The sequence below is a fragment of the Gavia stellata genome, chromosome 1, assembly GCF_030936135.1.
Source record: "Gavia stellata isolate bGavSte3 chromosome 1, bGavSte3.hap2, whole genome shotgun sequence".
In the NCBI taxonomy this organism is placed as follows: Eukaryota; Metazoa; Chordata; class Aves; order Gaviiformes; family Gaviidae; genus Gavia; species Gavia stellata.
Genome location: NC_082594.1, coordinates 84,745,715 through 84,764,157, shown reverse-complemented (window position 1 = coordinate 84,764,157; position 18,443 = coordinate 84,745,715). Strand labels below are relative to the sequence as shown.

Below are 18,443 nucleotides of genomic sequence, written 5' to 3'. Positions count from 1 at the left end.
GTGCTCACTAGCTCCTTTCTGTTGGAGTCCACTGTTGTGGGAATGGTTACAAACAAGATGAAGTGGGTGTCAGGTTCCTGCCCAAGATAATTGCTAATTAATTTGTGTGCAAACTGAGAGAAAACTTGCTGAAGGAAATGTAAGCATATTTTTTCAGTTGAGAGCGCAGCGTGAAAAAGAATTTCATAAAGGAAAAGCTGGACTTATTTAATTTACCACCACCACTACTTTCATAGCCAGTACATTTAAGTAAGATTACATAATATTAGCAACTGTGAGCACAAAACATCCATTTGGGTTTTGTGTTTAATATCTGTGTAGCAACTCAGTGTAATTTGGAAGGAAGTACACATTTATTCCTAAGAGAGGTGATGACTCATTTGTGGTTAATACTACCTGGAGTTTTTCTTCAGATTACTTATCAGTTGAACACAGTTCATATCACAGTAAATCTTACAAACTGCACATCAGCACTGGTTTGAAGCTATAGCACCCAGGTGCAGATATGCCAAGATTCATGAGTCCCTGCTTGCTTTAAGTCCACCAGCAGCTTAGCTTTTGAAGAAGTTCAGGTTTCCTTGGAGCCCAAGTTCTTCTTGTTAACATGATGCCACAGCTTCTGCAGGTGCTTAGAGATATCATTCAAGCAGCTGAAACTGTGAGACTGACAGTTACGTGAGTCTGAAGCCCAAGGGCTGACCCTTACCTGGGTATTTCCTCAATCTTTCTTGCCACTGTGGCCTGCCTGTAGAAACAAAAATGACTTAAACCCAGCAGGACAGCCCTAAAGTAGGGGAGACTGTGAGGTGCTACTGCAAAACAGTCAAGAATGTAGTAACAAGAGCCCTACTCTGGGATGTGGAGTCAAACCTTGTACTGAATTGGGCAGTGTGGGAGCAGGAACAAAATTGTCATTGGCCGAGTAAGTGTTTTAGCTTCTGGGCTAGTGGCTAGCCAAGTGACCCTCAGCTTCTGCAAACAGGCCTGAGAAGTTAGGGTGGTAAGTTAATGAAATGATGGAAGCAGCCAGTGTTGTGTGACTGCTTCTATGGGCGAATGCCTCTAAAACCTATGTCATTGAGTGGGGGAGGATCAATGATGAGAGTGCTGGGTGGGGGTCAGAGCCTAACTGGCTTCAAGAGAGAAAGCTGGGCAGTTCTCTGCTCACCTCATTGGTCCCTGAGCATTTTTACTTAAGTATCTGTCTCCCATAATGTGTTTTATATGGAGCTCTGGCATATGTTTTCGGGATGTGACTGCCACTGGGCAGCAGAGCCAGCTAAAAAAATAAAAAAAAAAAAGTTCTGTAAAGACTTTGGGCTTAAACCAGGGCTATCATAAGATTACGCAACTTTCTGCAATCACAGTTTTACCCTCTGTTTTGTGGACAATTTTTGCTATTTTGCTGTGATGTGAAAATGCAAAACTGTTTTAATAATACTGAATTTTTATTCCATGTTTCCATGGGTATTTTCAGAAAGAAGTAAGTACAATGTCGGTGATGTTGTGTTTGTCTGTGTGTATCTGGCATGCTTGATCATACTGTTAACAACACTTTCCTCAACTGAACTGTGTAATTATTTGCCAGCTGGTGAAATGATGAAATTGAGCATTTCTCACTAGCCCAATATGACACACTCTTCATAAGAACTGCATCAACAACATGCATGTCATGTGAAGAAAGGGCAAAATGCTGTAGGCAAAGTCTTAATGTTAGAACAGTTGGAATATCTATGCTGTCTTGTACAGAATATGGTACAGGGATTTGCTGTAACTGTGGGAGGCTTTCCTAACAGTCAGAGGTAAAAATTAAATGAGATGACTGTTGGTGCCACTCCTTCTGTCCCACTCTATTAAAATGGCTGTGTTTTTACCTAATCTTTGATTTCTTTTTTTTTAATTTTTTTTTTTTTTCAAAGAAGAGAGGGTGAAATTCAGGCTACAAAGCAGTGCTCAGTAACAGGCACCAGTATAGCTAAGCGCAGTTTGTTCACTGTTCCACATTGCAGTCTAGCTTGAAGACCTCCAGCTGCAGGGTTACATAGTTCCCCTTGAAACCTTACACAGCAGGTGGGCACTGTGGATCGACTGATAAGGCTGTGTCTAGGTGGGTCATGGGCTGGTTATGTGCTTGCTGTCTCAGTGGGAGATAATGCCCAGAGGTGGGGAGCATGTTGTGACTGAGGTACTGTTGGCTGGAGGACGAGGGTGTATGTGATAAGAGTGGGATGTGACAAGACAGGTGTGCAATGGCTGGAGTAGAGTTGGTACCTGAGGTGGACACTGGTATACCCGCGCAAACGAGGTCTGAGATCCCCACCTGTACTGTGTTAACTATAAGTTGGACTCTGAAGTATCACAGAACTGACCAGAATTATTGCTGCTCAGATGTACTTGTCAGTTCCGTGGGCTCCCTTTGCTGGCTTCTGATCTCAGAAAATTCAGGTATCTGGAAAATAAGACTGTAGAAGTGAAGTGTAGTAGGGCGAGCTTGAAGCTGGAGGTTCTTCTATAGAGGTGCACTTAGAGTTAAGATAAACCTGGAGGCCCAATAGACATCACAGCTGACTGAAAATGTGGTTTGTGGGCACTTCTTTCTCTCAGTTGCTGTGGTGATTCCTGTTCTTCACTGTTTCCTTGTTCTGGCCACTTACAAAACGATCACTTGCATGGCAGTTTGTTCTGTGAAAACTGGTCTGCTTCTCTCAGGAAACAGCAGAAGGGGATAAAACCTCAGGAAAAACTGTCAGGATATTGTTTGGTGCAATGAAAATAATTCATGTTCTGACTGGAAGAGCGAGAATTGTAATTTACGTATAAATTGAAGTATTCTGGGTAAATAAAGTTAAAATAGTCTTAACTTTTTCTTTGGTCAAAACAATAATTTTCTTTATTATAAAGGAGAAATTCCTTTTAGTCTTGATCTGAATACCTGTTATTCTCCATGTTGTTAATCATGGTCGCAGGCACACAGCACCAGCAAACTATAGAATGAATGTACAGGAGCCAAGCAAAAAGAAATTGAACATACTGTTTATATGGTAGAATATTTTTTTCTCATCAGTTCTTAGGCTCCAAACTTAAGCCCATTCCTGTAGAGGAAGACGTTCTACAAATATCAAAATGGAGCATGAGCTTAAAGTAGTTTTCTGGAAATGGGTTGCATTTGAGGAAAGTGTTTTGTCATATGCATCATCTGGGTTAGAGGGTTTGAAATAAAATATTTGTTTTAGATCCTTCTGACTGTGTATTACTTCTAACAGTGACAGCTACAGTGACCTCAGTGATGACAGCTCTCCAGAGAAAGAGTTTCCTAATTCAGAAAAAAGCTGAAATGATTGTATGAGATCACAGAAGTGGATGATGCTGTTGAGGTAAACTGAACTGTTTTGATACTGCTTTATGACATTTATTTCTTCTAGACTTAAAACAGGAGACAAAGTTATCTTGATTCTCCCTTTTGTTTCAAATCCCATCTGAGAGCTTATGTTTCCTTTCTTGCCTGCAGCACGTAATTGTTTTCCTCTTCTGCTGCTTAACTCTGCAATTGTGCTATTAAAGTCTGCTAAGTGTTTTGGGTACAGCTTATATGTAGGATGCTGTACAAAATCAAGTTGTGTTAGTTTGAAGATACAATGAAAATACATTTAAAAATTATGTTTCCCTTTTTTTGTTACTTCAGTTTGCATCACTTTGAGTACAGCATGTTGACGTGACTTTTTATTTTCCATTAATATTCACCCGTAATTGCATTTGATGCACTGATACAACAAAGACATCCCAAGATAAATACTTGGATTTAACCTGCAGAGTGATAGAGATACAAACAAGTTTTATAAAACTGTGGCTTTGTTTGCCATAGGCTTTGCCAAAGTGATGTTGGATTGGTTGTTTTTTCACCTGTAAATATGGTAGCCATAGATTTCCTTTCAGTTTGGAGATCATATTTCCTGTGGTCCACCTGACCTCTGCAGGATCTGGGCTTGAATCTTAGTCTCACTTTATTTTCCCTACACAGATTCATCAGAGTTGTGGCTGGTGTGGTACTCTGATACATGTGTACATTCATGCTTTTCAGTATTTCTGAGCACTTCTGTAAGCACGACGCAACTTTCCCCTCTGATTTTATTCCCCTTGCATGGTGTAGTCACTAAGCAGCTGTGCCAAACAGATGATTAAGGCTGCATATGAATGATGCATGTCTGCCTGATGGTCTCATGATTAAAATACTGGTGTGAGATGCTAGAAATTGGAGTTTAGTCCTTAGCTGCAGCATGGGTGTCTTCTGCGATTTTTAATTTATTTCTTTTTCCCTCTCATATACCACATGTTAAAGATAACAATACATCCCCAAATCATGAGAGTGGAGAACAGAATGTTAAATGATTCCATGATCTGGTGCATGCAGATACAGTAGTGATGCATGTCCTAGAATGACTAAAAAATAAGTAGACAAAATATTCCTTTTCTTTTGTGCCCGGATCCTTCCCACGTCCAAACATCACTATGGTTCTGTTTCTTGAGACCAACACATAGTACAGGACAGCCCCTTTAGCTTTGAACTTGCCTTCCTCAATGGAATTGATGAATGGTAATTATCTGTTTACCATTGCAGATGTGACTTTTTCAGTGCTTGGATGAATGTACTTTTGTGATGCTTTTAAGTGGTTATCAGAGTCAAGCTAATTTTGTTTGAACATGTCACTAGTGGATACCAATTGTATTCAATACTATTACTCTAGAAAGGATTAAATAACTAATTCCAGATGCAAAAGAAGGATAGAAGCATTGACTAATTTATTTTTATCTCAGGGTTAAGTCTACCCATTAATCAGAGCTGGATACACATGTAGACTATAGTTAGTTTTGTGGTTTTGCTTTATGCTGTTTGACCTAGATGAAATGCATCTCCTTGTAGTATTTATCGTAGGACTACTTAGAATTCAGTTAACGGATTTGAGAGAAACTGACATAAGCATGAAATAAACTGAGTTACAAAATAAATATTTTTAATCATTATTTTTTTCCTGTTTATTCTTCCTTCCCCTCCCTCTTTTTATGTTACAGAAATTTAGGAACAAGACAATATTGAAGAGAAGAGAGTAGAAGAGTAAGCTGCTTACAGTCCTCATAGTGTCTTCTCCTATACTGTTTTCAAAAATTCTCTTTACAGATGACAGTTTTACTGTCATGTAGCAAAAACTCTTCTGTATAAATGCTGTTTCTCTTTAAAAATGACAAAATGGTTGTGCACCTTAGGTGTTAATCATCCTGTATTTCAGAATGATCTCAGGTGAATATGTATTAATTCACTAGTTCACAAATGTTCTTGATTTGAAGGGAGATTTGATTGTTTTCAGTTCGCCTTAGAACAGGAAGATAAAAATGCGTTAGTTCTTGTGAATGAGAGGGAATGCACTAAAAAATTTAAGGGGGAGTTGTCTTATCCATGAGCAGTAGAGAGCTGTTTCAGCTTTGTTTCCCTATTAAGCTTGTTGTGTATATATTTTTTTTTTTACTTTTTTTGCTGTTCAATATATACAAATGAGAAATTGTCGCTGTATTTCAGCTCTTTGTGATTATTATAATTGATGTTGGATACACGGCTTTTCACTTTGCTTTTATAAGTGATTTCACTTTACAAAAGTTCAAGTTCATTTGCTCTGTTTCTCCTGAAAGGCTGATAATACTGAACATAATTCGGACTTACAAAATTACAGAAGTTATATTAGAAGGTGGTTTTGTATTTGCATTTTGTAAGAGAAAAAGTAAATATACTCATATGTTAAAATTTAATTTGAACACTCATATGAAAGTTGTAGAAGAACCAGTTATAAACCTTGAGCATTATTTGGGCTTCAGCCATGCAAAACTCAGTTAATTTCACTAAATGAGTATAAAGGTGAACTAGGGTTCTCCCTTTTTTTCTCTCATCCGGTGGCCACTCCATGGTCATGGTGCTCATTCCCCAATAGGATAGAACAGTGTACTTTAATTTAGAAATCACAAGTTAATCCACTGCATGACAATTGCAGGCAGCCCTGTAAAGCCAGGACTGCAGCCTGAATCACTGAGACACAAGGGGAAGGCGAGAGGTGCTGTACTGTGTTTAAAGCTGGATCCCATTAGCAATGTGGCATCATTGGACCTGTCACAGAGGCTGGATCTGAGCTATGTAACTGACGGGCTCCAAATGCCTGGGGCACCCTTTCCTATAAAGAAAACTTCTGAAGTTTGAGCTTTGTGTTTCATTTTGGTTTTGGGCAAAGAGACTTTTTTAATTGATCAAAAGGTAAATATCTGTACATAAATAAAAAGCACCATGTCCCTTATTACAGCTTTGTAAAACAGTAAGTTTGAGAGCTTTGCATTGCTTTAGAAAATCTCAGGTTACACAGCCAATTTATCTCTTCACTAAAATGAAGCTTTAATGGTTATGAAATATAAAATGTATTCCCATGGCAGTGTTTTTCTAAAGTGGTTTGCAAATGCGTGCCTTAGAAATAGCAGGTATTGACAGAACTGGTGTCACTGTATGTCTTCCCCAATGAGAGACACTGGCCACTGGTTTGTGAAAGGTTAAGCATTTCCTGAGATTGTCTGTAATGTGCAAATGTATTTTCAAATATATTAAATTGTGTTACTCAGAAGTGTTTAGCTACTGTGTTTAAGAATCATGGTGCCAATTGTGAACTGTGGTGTCAAAGAGGGAATTTTTCATTTAGTCATGTCCCAGTTGTGTTGTCTGTGATTTATCCAAAAAACTGAGGGAACAAAAAGACATACAACCTGGAAAACAGCACCTTGATCTCATGGCGCCCTTACCAATCCTCTTCCTGCTAACTGTGCTATACAAGGCAGTATCCTGGAGACAAACACAAGGGATCCATCTCCTATTTGAGCTGACAAGCAGAAGCGTGCCATTTCCAAAATGGAAGAAGGCAAATGAGCCTTTTCCAGCCAAATCCTGGGCTGCATTAGGAGTGTTGTCAGCAGGTCGAGAGAGGTGATCCCTCCCCTCTATTCAGCCCTGGTGAGGCCACACCTGGAGTGCTGTGTCCAGTTCTGGGCTGCCTGGTACAAGAGAGACCTAAGCATACTGGAGGGAGTCCAGCAAAGGGCCACTAAGTTGATAAAGGACTGGAGCATCCCTCCTGTGAGGAAAGGCTGAGAGTGTACTGGTTTTGGCTGGGGTAGAGTTAATTTTCTTCATAGTAGCTAGTATGGGGCTGTGTTTTGGATTTGTGCTGAAAACAGCCTTGATAACACAGGGATGTTTTAGTTACTGCTGAGCAGTGCTTACACAGAGTCAAGGCCTTTTCTGCTTCTCACACTGCCCTGCCAACAAGCAGACTGGGGGTGCAGGAGGGTGTCCCCTCCCAACTTCTTGTGCACCCCCAGCCTACTCGCTGGTGGGGTGGTGTGAGGAGCAGAAAAGGCCTTGACTCTGTAAGCACTGCTCAGCAATAGCAAAAACATCCCTGTATTATCTACACTGTTCAGCACAAATCCAAAACACAGCCCCACACCAGCTACTATGAAGAAAATTAACTCTACCCCAATCAAAACCCGCACAGCAGGGAAGTGGTTGAGTCGCCATCTCTGGAGGTATTTAAAGGACATCTAGATGTGGCACTTAAAGACATGGTTTAGTGGTAGACTTGGCAGTGCTAGGTTAACAGTTGGACTTGATGATCTTAAGGGTCTTTTCCAACCAAATGATTCTATGATTCTGTGAAGAAGTTGGGAGGGGACACAGCCGGGACAGCTGACTGCAACTGACCAAAGGGATATCCCATGCCCTGTGACATCATGCTTAGCAATAAAAGCTAGGGGAAGAAGGAGGAAGGGGGGACTTTCAGAGTGATGGGGTTTTTCTTCCCAAGTCACTGTTACTCGTGATGAAGCCCTGCTTTTCTGGAGATGGCTAAATACCTGCCTGTCAGAGCTGGGACTGCTCAGCCTAGAGAAGAGAAGGTTCGGGGGGAAGGGAGGAGGAGGGAAATCTCATCCGTGTGTATAAACACCTGAAGGGAGGGTGCAAAGAGGACAGAGCCAGGCTCTTCTCAGAGGTGCCCAGTGACAGGACCAGAGTCCATGGGCACAAACTGAAACAGGAGGCTCCAGCTGAACATCAGGAAACACTTTTTCCACTATGAGGGTGACTGTGCACTGGCACAGGTTGCCCAGGGAAGTTGTGGAGTCTCCATCCTTGGAGATATTCAAAAGCTGCCTGGACATGGTCCTGGACAACTGGCTTTAGGTGGCCCTGCTTGAGCACCAGGGGTGGACCAGATGACCTCTAGAGGTCCATTCCAACCTCAGCCATTCAATGAAATGAAGCATGATTGTCACAAGCAACCTATAGCTGGGCTTCTCTCACTAAAGAGAGAGGAGGATGTGAAAAAGTCAAACCTTACACACACAAGCCAAAGTCTGAAGAAATAATTCCCAAGCATGGACAGAGGGCAAAGTTTGAAAGTTGATCCTTATTCTTCCGAAGCAAACATTTGTGAAGCCTGCTTTTGCATTATTTCAGACCTCTCATCCTGTTCCAGTAAGGACCTTCAGTGGAAATGTATTCATTTCCATTTTTATGTTTACATCTAATACAGCAATCTAGCTGAGAGCAGTATTTTCTTAGTGCTGTGGCAGGACAAGAAAGACAGCCTGCTAATACAGAAATACACACCAAAGTTTAACAAAGCAAGATTGCTTATATGTTTTTCATTTGCATGTGAATAACAGAATTTGGATTCTTGTAAGGGATAACAATGAAATAAAGCAGTTTGCTTTGGTGTTTTCATTCCAAAATGGGGTATGTAATGAAAGACATGTAGAAAGAACAATATATTTATTCTGAGAGCATTGATCTGCATCTGTATGTTGCATGATCGTGTCTTGATGGACTTGGATGTATTATTCTTCCTTGGGAAGCATGAACTGTTGAGCAGGTAACCTAATGTACTAAACTGTCTAGGTCAGTACCACTGGTTAGAACTCCTCTTTAGCGTATGCTTGGAGCACAGCAAGATCTGACATCTGTATTTTCCATCTTATGTTGGCTCAGTTCACTGTTGCTTAGGCTCAAGGGCTGTATTTGTAGTCTCTCTCACTGCCCAACTGCAGTGCCTGAGTTTGCTTCCGTACAGCTAAACTTTTATGAATGTACTGGAGTGAGTCCAGTGAAGGACCATGGAGATGGAACATCTATCATATGATGAGAGGCTGAGAGAGCTGATGTTGTTTAATCTGGAGAAGAGATGGCTCAAGGGGGATCTTATCAATGTTTATAAATTCCTGATGCAAGGGGAATAAAGAAGACAGAGCCAGACTCTTCTCAGTGATGGCCAGTGACAGAAGAGGTAATGGATAGGAACAGAAACACAGAAAATTCTGCTTAAAGATAAGAGATAACTTTTTTATGGTGCAGGTGGTTGAACACTGGAACAGGTTGCCCAGAGAGGTGATGGAGTCTCCTTCACTGGAGATGCTCAAAACCCAACTGGACACAGCCCTGAACAACTTGCTGTAGCTGACCCTGTTCTGAGCCAGGGGTTGGACTGCACAATCTCCAGAGGTCCCTGCCAACCTCAACTATCCTGTGATTCTATGAAACTCACTTACCTCCAAAGACAGGGGCCATGTTCAGGCTGACTGCTGGGAAAGGTCCCTAATGCATCCTAACTCTCAGAAAGGTGCCTAAGGGAGAGTTCTAGATACCCTGGGACGAAGCTGTGCTGTATTTTGCCGGAGTGGATGACCATGTACCTCTTCTGGGCATGTTCTGTGAGCCTGTATAGTTTACTAGCCTAGAGATAGCTAAACTGCTATGTCTGGGAAGACCTGACTGAAGATCTGTTGGGTGTGCGTGTTGGGAGCTGAAGATCTGTTGGGTGTGTTGGAGGGTGACACTTAAAATCTATGCCTACGTCATCCAGAAAGTGGTCCTGTTCTGGTATGCCAGCTACACCCAGGTTTTCCTCCCAGGAAGTTTGGTAGCTTGGTTGAGTTTGACCTGAAGCTGTGCATATTTGTAAACAAGGGGAGCAGGATCCAAGTTTGGATGTGACTGTGGGGTAGGTTTTGCACTTAACTGATACTGTGGACAGAGCTGTATCTTACTGAATAGCTCTAGTCCAATATTGCATCTCAGTAGCCTAGGTTCCTATTTCACTATAATCTTTACAAGTGAAGTCCTTTAGCATCTTCTCGACATACTTTAACATGTACTACATTGAAGCTGAGGTTTCTTTCCTAGTTTATTTAGCAGTTTAGAGAGATAACCTTCAGGTGCTAATGTAATGCCTGCAGAGGTTGAATCTAATGGAGAGGCATGTATCTAAGTTTTCCTGAGACACGGAGGAGGATTTGCTTGGACAGCCAGACTATTCCTCATTAGGCAGTTGTGAAGGGTGGGCTGGATCCTGCACTAGCTTGCTGTTTTTCTGAAGCCACTGAAGTGGTACCATATTCGTATCCTGCAAAGTGTGACTTTGTTGATTACAGAGTGGTACCAAAGAGGGCTTCCTGTCACCTGGGATTCATGGGACTCAGACATGTTTCTCCTAAATTCCTTTGCAGGCATCTAAGCCCTAGCTTGCCAGGAAGACACTGGAGGTTTTGAGCAACGGCTTGAAAGTAGAGCTGAGTCCTCTGCGAGAACCTGTGTAAGCAGGAATTGCAGCCCCAAGATAAAGGAAGTTTTCAGGAAAGAAAAGGCAGATTGGCAATGACTGCAAGGGCAGGGCCTTGCTGCCCAAAAGGGTGTGGAGGAGGTTAAGGGAGGATCAAGTGTAAGAGCAACAAGTGACTTAGCAACCTGAGCTAACCACCTCATGGGAGCAATGTTACAGTTACCATAGCAATGCAAATGAAAGGTTCTTCCCAAACTGTGTGTGTCTTGATGACAGTAGGGAGTGTAATTACAGCATAAAGGACTTCTGAGTCAGCTTGGCTAGAGCTGGCAGTGAAGCCAGATCAGCACAGCAGTGAACAGGGACTGTGGAAACCTATGTGGGACAGGCTGAAGCTCATTTCCCCCAACTTCACTGTTTGCATAAGTGAGGTGACTAAAATTTGCTGAGAAAGGGAGTGAGGTGGATCAAGGAGGGAATCAGAATAACGTTGCCCTTGGGAGAGCATGTGTTCGCTGCCAGCATCCTGGGGAACCTCACTCACTGCAACATGACAGGGAAGCAGCCAAACAATATCATCCTTTCTGTACTGAGGAACACCTCATCCTTGCACACAAGCAGGAGGAGGCTCCTTCACTTGGGCATCTGCATGAAAGTTGTGATATATTTCTGTGCATCAGCATTTTATGCCACATAGCGCTTAGTTTTCCCCTGCTAGCACAGTGAGTTGGTAGCTGTTAGCTCTGTGATAACTTCCAGACAAACTCTTCCTCTTACCATTTCACCCTGTCCCCACTGTTGACATGGTCAATGCTTTGTTCAAGGATTTCACTCATTTTCCGAATTAGCAGCCTTTATATTTTTGATGGCAATGAACTTAGTGTCTCAGATATTTCTCCCTGTATCAGCTTCTCAGTACTGTCTAGATTTTTCAGGTGTTCGGCTGTATCTGAATTGTTAACCACCGTGTGCTGACAGGGTGAAATGAATTAAGGACTCATCTAAAATAAGGATATGAAAAGAATCTACTTATTTTCTACTATGTAAGATGTTCGTAATGTGTAATTCCCCTAAAATGACTCGGGATATTTACATAAGCATCTATTAGATATCCAAAGAAAATGTCTTATGTTGCCTCAGTTGGAAGTTCATTCTGAATAGCAATTCCAGAACTGTTGATTTTCCAATCTCTGATTGATTCTTTTGCTTTTATCTGGAAGCTTTTTTCTTTTCTTTTTTTTTTTTTTTTAAACTATGTGGTTTTTTAATGTGGCTTAACTTTTCATGGAGCACAGAGGTGGACCAGTTCTGTTGTTCTTTATTCGTATACAAGTGAGTCATCTTCAGTACTGTCTGGTTCCTTGCTCTTTAAGATTCCTTATGGATTGCAGGATCTAACATCCTGGTCTGACCTAGCTGACTTGCTGCTAGAATAATGTCTGTTAAACTGTCTTTCATCTTGTAAAAACTGTGTACTTTAATCTTTACACTTTGATGGTTTGTTTGTATATGAAATATTTTCTCTGGTCGTAACATCTTAGTTCAGTTGAGGAAATTGGTTGCCTTACTGGATTCCTGGTAACATGCTCTCACAGATTTGGATCAGAGCCTAGAAAACCAGCTTTGCCTGAAGAGTAGACAACATTAGGAGTGCTCCTGGAAAGGTAAGTCTATCTTTTCTACCTCTATGGGCTCTCTGTTAATAGCTTAAGAAACTTACAGTTGGAAGCTGCTAGTCAAGTTAAGAGTAGCATAGTTTGGATAACCTAAGAACTGACTCAAGTCTTGGATTAAAGCATAATCCAAAACTCCATACACTTAAAGGAATAATTAGGATAGTCTGCTCTGAGCTTCTGCATAACGTAACCACACCCAATAACAGCTTCAATAAACTCCTGATTTCACAGAGTCAATCTGAGAAATAAAAATATAATCTCAGGTGTCTTTTAGTTTGAATATCGCTTTTGCTACCTTTGGAACATGCTCCTCATTGTCTAAGTCTAAATTAGCAATTTGGAGAAATAGTGCAGTTTTGAAGCAAACCCTCTCAATTTACTACATGTGATTGGTTTCCCCACAACAGTTGTTGTGCACCAGACCTCAGTTCCTTTTGGAGGAAACAAAACTGAAGATCCATTCCAAATGCTGGCATGATTCAGTTCTGAACCCCCCCGGGGAAGCGCACTGCTGTGGGTGCGTCCGATGTGCATCTCATGAGTGTGTGCCAATAGAAGGCTCTCAAACCATCGAGTGTTCCTGTGGCACTCAAAAATGGTTCCTAGCCTATATCGGTGGTGTGTTCACCTTCCTATTGGCCATTTTTTTTGCTGAAAGCTTCCTCAAACTCCATACAGACATCCTGCTCTGAGTTGCTAGGGCTATATTCCTATGTGAGACCAGAAACCAGGCAGCACAGTGCTCGAGTCACCCTGGATGGCCTGATCTGGGTCCTCTCTGAGCTTGGTAAGCGTCCTGCTTGAACGGTGGGACATAATGCAAATTGCAGCACCACAGTCCTTGTTTTAAAATAGGCAAACCATGCTTATCTCAGCACCTGCACAGTGTCGGTTTAACTAAATGTCGATGCCTGTATGTGAGCTACTCCCCGCAGAACCTTTTATAATCAGCAGAAAAAACAGGTGTTTTTCAGTCATCCTTAGCAGATCAGATGAATCACCCATGGATATTGCTCCATTCTTGTCATGAACCTTAAAAAATAGCCTGGCCCGAATGGCTCAGATATCTGTGTTTGGTCAGATGATTCTACTACTGATGTCTAGGTGCTGAAATGGGGATTAGTCACTACCATCGTCTCATCGTTTCTAATCAGCTAGATTTAACTGGCTCCCTTGTTTTGGGGGATCAGGTAAGCAGACTCACCCCTGGGTAGCCTAAGCTTCCCTAGAGTGCAATGTTCATCCTTCCCGTGGGCCTCAAACCATCTCCATGTTAGTCAAGGCCTCAAATTTAGCAACTCTTTCTTGCCTAAGCCCAGCCAAGATCCTGTACCAGTGTCTCCCCAGTGTGGGTGCTCAGGTAAGCATTCTCTGAATGCTCTTGCTGGGCCCAGCTCCATGCAAGATGCAACATCAGCTTCTGCCATCATGTGTTATCATGTAGCGTGCCTCCCTTCCTTGCCAAATCATAATCCCTTTCCTAGAGCACTTCCCCAGCATGAAGGACACATCGGCATTTTCCTCCTGAGTTTCAGGGGCAGCCATACACCCTCTCCTTTGGGGACTGCCCACTCAACAGGGTTAAAATCAGGTCAAAGTGCCAGTGTTCATTGCTGTCGTTAACAGTGGTGGGGCAATCTGCAAAAAACACCACTGGTCCTGTGTTGGAGAAAGAGCAAGTGTATGATTCTGTATGTTAGGGAACAGGAGGTTCCTTGGGAGGGAGGGAGGGAGGAAGGGCACCCAAGCCCAAGTCTTTAGACTGTGTATGTATTTCAAGTAGTTACTGAACAAAAGACAGAAACAATCATTGGCAAAGGAGCCAGAGCACAGAACTCCCATTTGCTAAACCAGTGCCATAATAAATAGGTTAAAGAACCCCTCTTGCTTCCTCTTTTTGGCCAAGTAGGTCTTGAAGCCTCTTCTCTGGGGTGGCACAGATTCAACAGGAAGAAGTGAGGGCATCTCTTTTTTCTCTCTAATGGCTGGAACTTGCTGCATCACTACTTTGTCCATCCAGTTATTATCCCTGCTGGTTCATAACAGCCTGTGCCAACTTCTGCTTCTGCTAGTGCCAGCCTCAGGCTGGGGAATGCTTATTATTATCATCTTTTCCTCTGCTGGACGTGCTACTCATTCATCTGTCCTACGCAGGATTTTAATTTAGTTTATTCTAAAAGGGATAGAAGGAAGCTTGTAAACATAAAAGAAAACTGTTCTCAGCATAGTTCTAAGGCAAGCACTACCTGGAAGAGCTTGAACTCCTGTTAACACACCTGCCTAATAATATGGCTTGGTTGAGTCTCAAGGTTTGAGAAATTGAATAGGCATCCAAAATTTTGAACAGTCAAAACACTAACTTCTAAAGCTTGTGGCTGGCTAATGTACTTTTCCTGTGTTTAGTCTTGGGAGCATAATGTGACATCTTTTACGAAGTTTGGTCAGTGCTAGTTTATTGTTGAGTATAAAGCAGATTCCCAGTTTAGAGTTAGTACTGTGTACACTATCTTACTGCTAACATCATTATTATTGCCAGACTTGTGTATACAGACTTAAAAGGATACTGCTCTTGGGACGATCTTCTGTCAGTTTTACACAAGCTTTAAGAAAGAAAGGTTTTGACCAACAAACATGTCTCTCGAACTAATTGAAAACAGAAAGCTCTCCTGGCTATGTGAAGTTAGATAGCAGCACAGTATTGTGAGCAGGAGAGAATCAGACCTCCTGAGGGGCATGAATTAGGAGGCTTGCTACGGGCATAAGTAAGTGAATTAGGGATGAGATTATACATATAATGATCCTTTTTCCTCAGGGTAATGCAGCTCTGAGTTCACTGGGGGACAAAGACATGATTGCTTGTTAAATTGAGAAGTGTGTAGAAGAAGTCCCAGGATTGTTTTAGTTGAGACTTTTGACAGAAGGCTTACTGGGGCAGGTTAGAGTAATCACACAAAGTTCATGCTTACGTGCTTTTCTATTTAATGTTGCAGTGATGCAAAAGTAAAAGTTTAACCAAGAGCCTATGCATAGCTTAAAATATGACTGTGTAAAGTCAAAATCTAGGTACAAAATAAAATGTGTAAGTGGCAGTTCTCTGAAACTGCTTTTTCTAAGGTGATACCTTCAACATCTGTTGGTCATCTCATCCTGTGAGGCACAGGAATACCTGAGTGTGAAAGGGGTAAATGACTGTTACCCCGTCTGCTTGCTTGCTTGCTTGCTTGCTTCTTTAACAGTAAGGAGCCCTAATTTACAAGGGTGCTTATTCATGTCATTTTTGTTTCTACCATACACACTTATAAAAATTCTGGTAATATTTACTGCAGTGCTCAGCAGCATGAACCTAATGAAAGAACAGGTGCCTACTGCTGTCTGAACTAATACCCTGTGCTTTGCTGGCTCTTTGACACATTGGTTAACACTTTGACTGTGAAGTTAGGAGAAGCAAACTTGAAGGCAAATGTAACAATCTTCATGAAATGGAAAGAATTATCTAGAAGAGTTTTGACAAGTTTTTGGGTCATCTGAAGGAGAGCTTGTGTACCTGAAATTTAGTTTGTTTTTCCCAACAATGTAACTTGATCTAATAAAAATACTACTTCTACCCACAAATCATGCCTCACATTACCCTTGGTCGATCATTGCTGTGACAACAATCCTGTAACAATTTAGCAGTATTTTTCCACTGTATTTCTCTCTCTCTACTCTAGGGTGATCTGTGATGCTCTGTTACCTGTTTTTTATCCTTTAAAGAGGTAATCAGATTTTTAAAGGTTTTTGGGTACTTAAGTATAAAAAATGTAAATAGATCTATCATCAGTTTCTCATTCATGTTTCTGTGACACTTCCTTAATAAGCTAAATATTTGCATCTGTTACTGCAGTTGAAGATTACATTTTTTTGGCCAGAAAATTATTTGACTTATAATTGTCACAAAATAATCACTGAAGGTGAATCCTTAATTCGTGGACTGCTAAGTGTTTGCCAGTAAATGTTGTCCATAATTGTTCTCAACAGAATGGATGATCTAGGTTTGGGACAACAAGGCGAAATGATACTTTACACTGAAAGGCAAAGACATTTTTCATGTCTGAAACTGAGAAATTTTGCCTGGTAATAAAACTGATTTTTTTGCTGTTGCTCAGGTTATATTTTAAGAACTGCCTCAGTGAGGTGAAGTCCAACCCTATGGGTGCTTTTTTCATCCTGAGTCTTGCCATGCTCTTCTTCGTCTTTTGACTAACAACAGAACAGGGGATGACACCCTACATAGTCTCCTGGGCTACCTTTTATGATCATTAAATAAATCCCAGCAATACAGAAAACATTCTTTTACTTTATTTCTTCCCCATAGAGTTTTCAAATATTTGACTTAGAGGGTCTTCTCAAAAGATTGCATTGTAATATAGCATATTATGCCATCTTTTGCTTATTTTATCTCATGCCATGCACTTCAGGTATCTCAGCTCTCATCATCACTGAATAAGTGAGAGTCCCAAGGAGAACTTTAAAGGAAGAAGTCTTTGTGTTTGGACAGATAAACATTGCTTTTGGCAAAATAGTCTTGCTGGGTTTCCTCACACCTCATTGCAGATTTTTGACCAGCTCAGTCTGAGGGCTTACTTATTTATATGTTTTTTCTAATTTCTCTTACCCAGGGGCTTTTAGCTATAATTCCCTCTAAAATGAGTGTGAAGTCCTCTTTGATGAATCAGCTACTGGATCATAGAATCATAGAATCATTTAGGTTGGAAAAGACCTTTAAGATCATCAAGTCCAACCATTAACCTAACATTGCCAAGTCCACCACTAAACCATGTCCCTACGCACCTCGTCCACATGTCTTTTAAAAACCACATCCCTGAGCAGCCTGTTCCGAAGTCTGACAAGCCTTTCAGTGAAGAAGTTTTTCCTAATATCCAGTCTAAACCTCTCCTGGTGCAACTTGAGGCCATTTCCTCTTGTCCTGTCACTTGTCGTTTGGGAGAAGAGACCAACACCCACCTCTCTACAACCTCCTTTCAGATAATTGCAGAGAGCGATAAGGTCTCCCCTCAGCCTCCTCTTCTCCAGGCTAAACAATCTGAGTTCTCTCAACCGCTCCTCATAAGACTTGTGCTCCAGACCCCTCACCAGCTTCATCACCCTTCTCTGGACACACTCCAGCACCTCAATGTCCTTCTTGTAGTGAGGGGCCCAAAACTGAACACAGGATTCGAGGTGCGGCCTCACCAGCGCCGAGTACAGGGACACGATCACCTCCCTGCTCCTGCTGGCCACACCATTTCTGATACAGGCCAGGATGCCGTTGGCCTTCTTGGCCACCTGGGCACACTGCTGGCTCATCTTCAGCCGGCTGTCAATCAACACCCCCAGGTCCTTTTCTGCGGGGCATCTTTCCAGCCACTCGTCCCCAAGCCTGTAGCGTTGCATGGGGTTGTTGTGACCCAAGCGTAGGACTCGGCACTTGGCCTTGTTGAGCCTTATACAATTTGGCCTTGGCCCATCGATCCAGCCTGTCCAGATCCCTCTGCAGAGACTTCCTACCCTCAAGCAGGCCAACACTCCCACCCAACTCATTGCTGTCTGCAAATTTACTGAGGGTGCCCTCGATCCCCTCGTCCAGATCATTGATAAAGATATTAAACAAGATATTAAACAATACTGAGCCCTGGAGAACAGCGCTTGTGACTGGCCACCAACTGAGTTTAATTCCATTCACCACAACCCTTTGGGCCCAGCCATCCAGCCAGTTTTTTTACCCAGCAAATAGTGCACCCATCCAAGCCATGAGCAGTCAGTTTCTCCAGGAGAATGCTGTGGGAAACTGTGTCAAAGGCTTTACTAAAGTCCAGGTAGACAACATCCACAGGCTTTCCCTCGTCCACTAAGTGGGTCACCTTGTCAGAGAAGGAGATCAGGTCAGTCAGGCAGGACCTGCCTTTCATAAACCCATGCTGGCTGGGACTGATCACCTGGTTGTCCTGTACATGCCGTGTGATGGCACTCAAGATGGTCTCCTCTACAACCTTCCCCAGCACCAACGTCAGGATGATGGCCTGTAGTTCCCTGGATCCTCCTTCCAGCCCTTCTTGAAGATGGGTGTCACATTTGCTAACTTCCAGTCCAG

General features: G+C 42.1%; 1 protein-coding gene across 1 annotated transcript in view; it reads left to right on the top strand.

Moving 5' to 3' along the window:
* CTPS2 (CTP synthase 2) overlaps window positions 1-6,120 on the top strand; it is a 74,390-nt gene extending 68,270 nt beyond the window's left edge. The window contains exons 17-18 of the mRNA XM_059817073.1: window positions 3,264-3,374; window positions 5,068-6,120. Coding sequence (XP_059673056.1) covers window positions 3,264-3,333 — 70 coding nt within the window. The 3' untranslated portion in view covers window positions 3,334-3,374; window positions 5,068-6,120. The remainder of the gene's footprint in view (window positions 1-3,263; window positions 3,375-5,067) is intronic.
* Window positions 6,121-18,443: the final 12,323 nt, after the last annotated feature.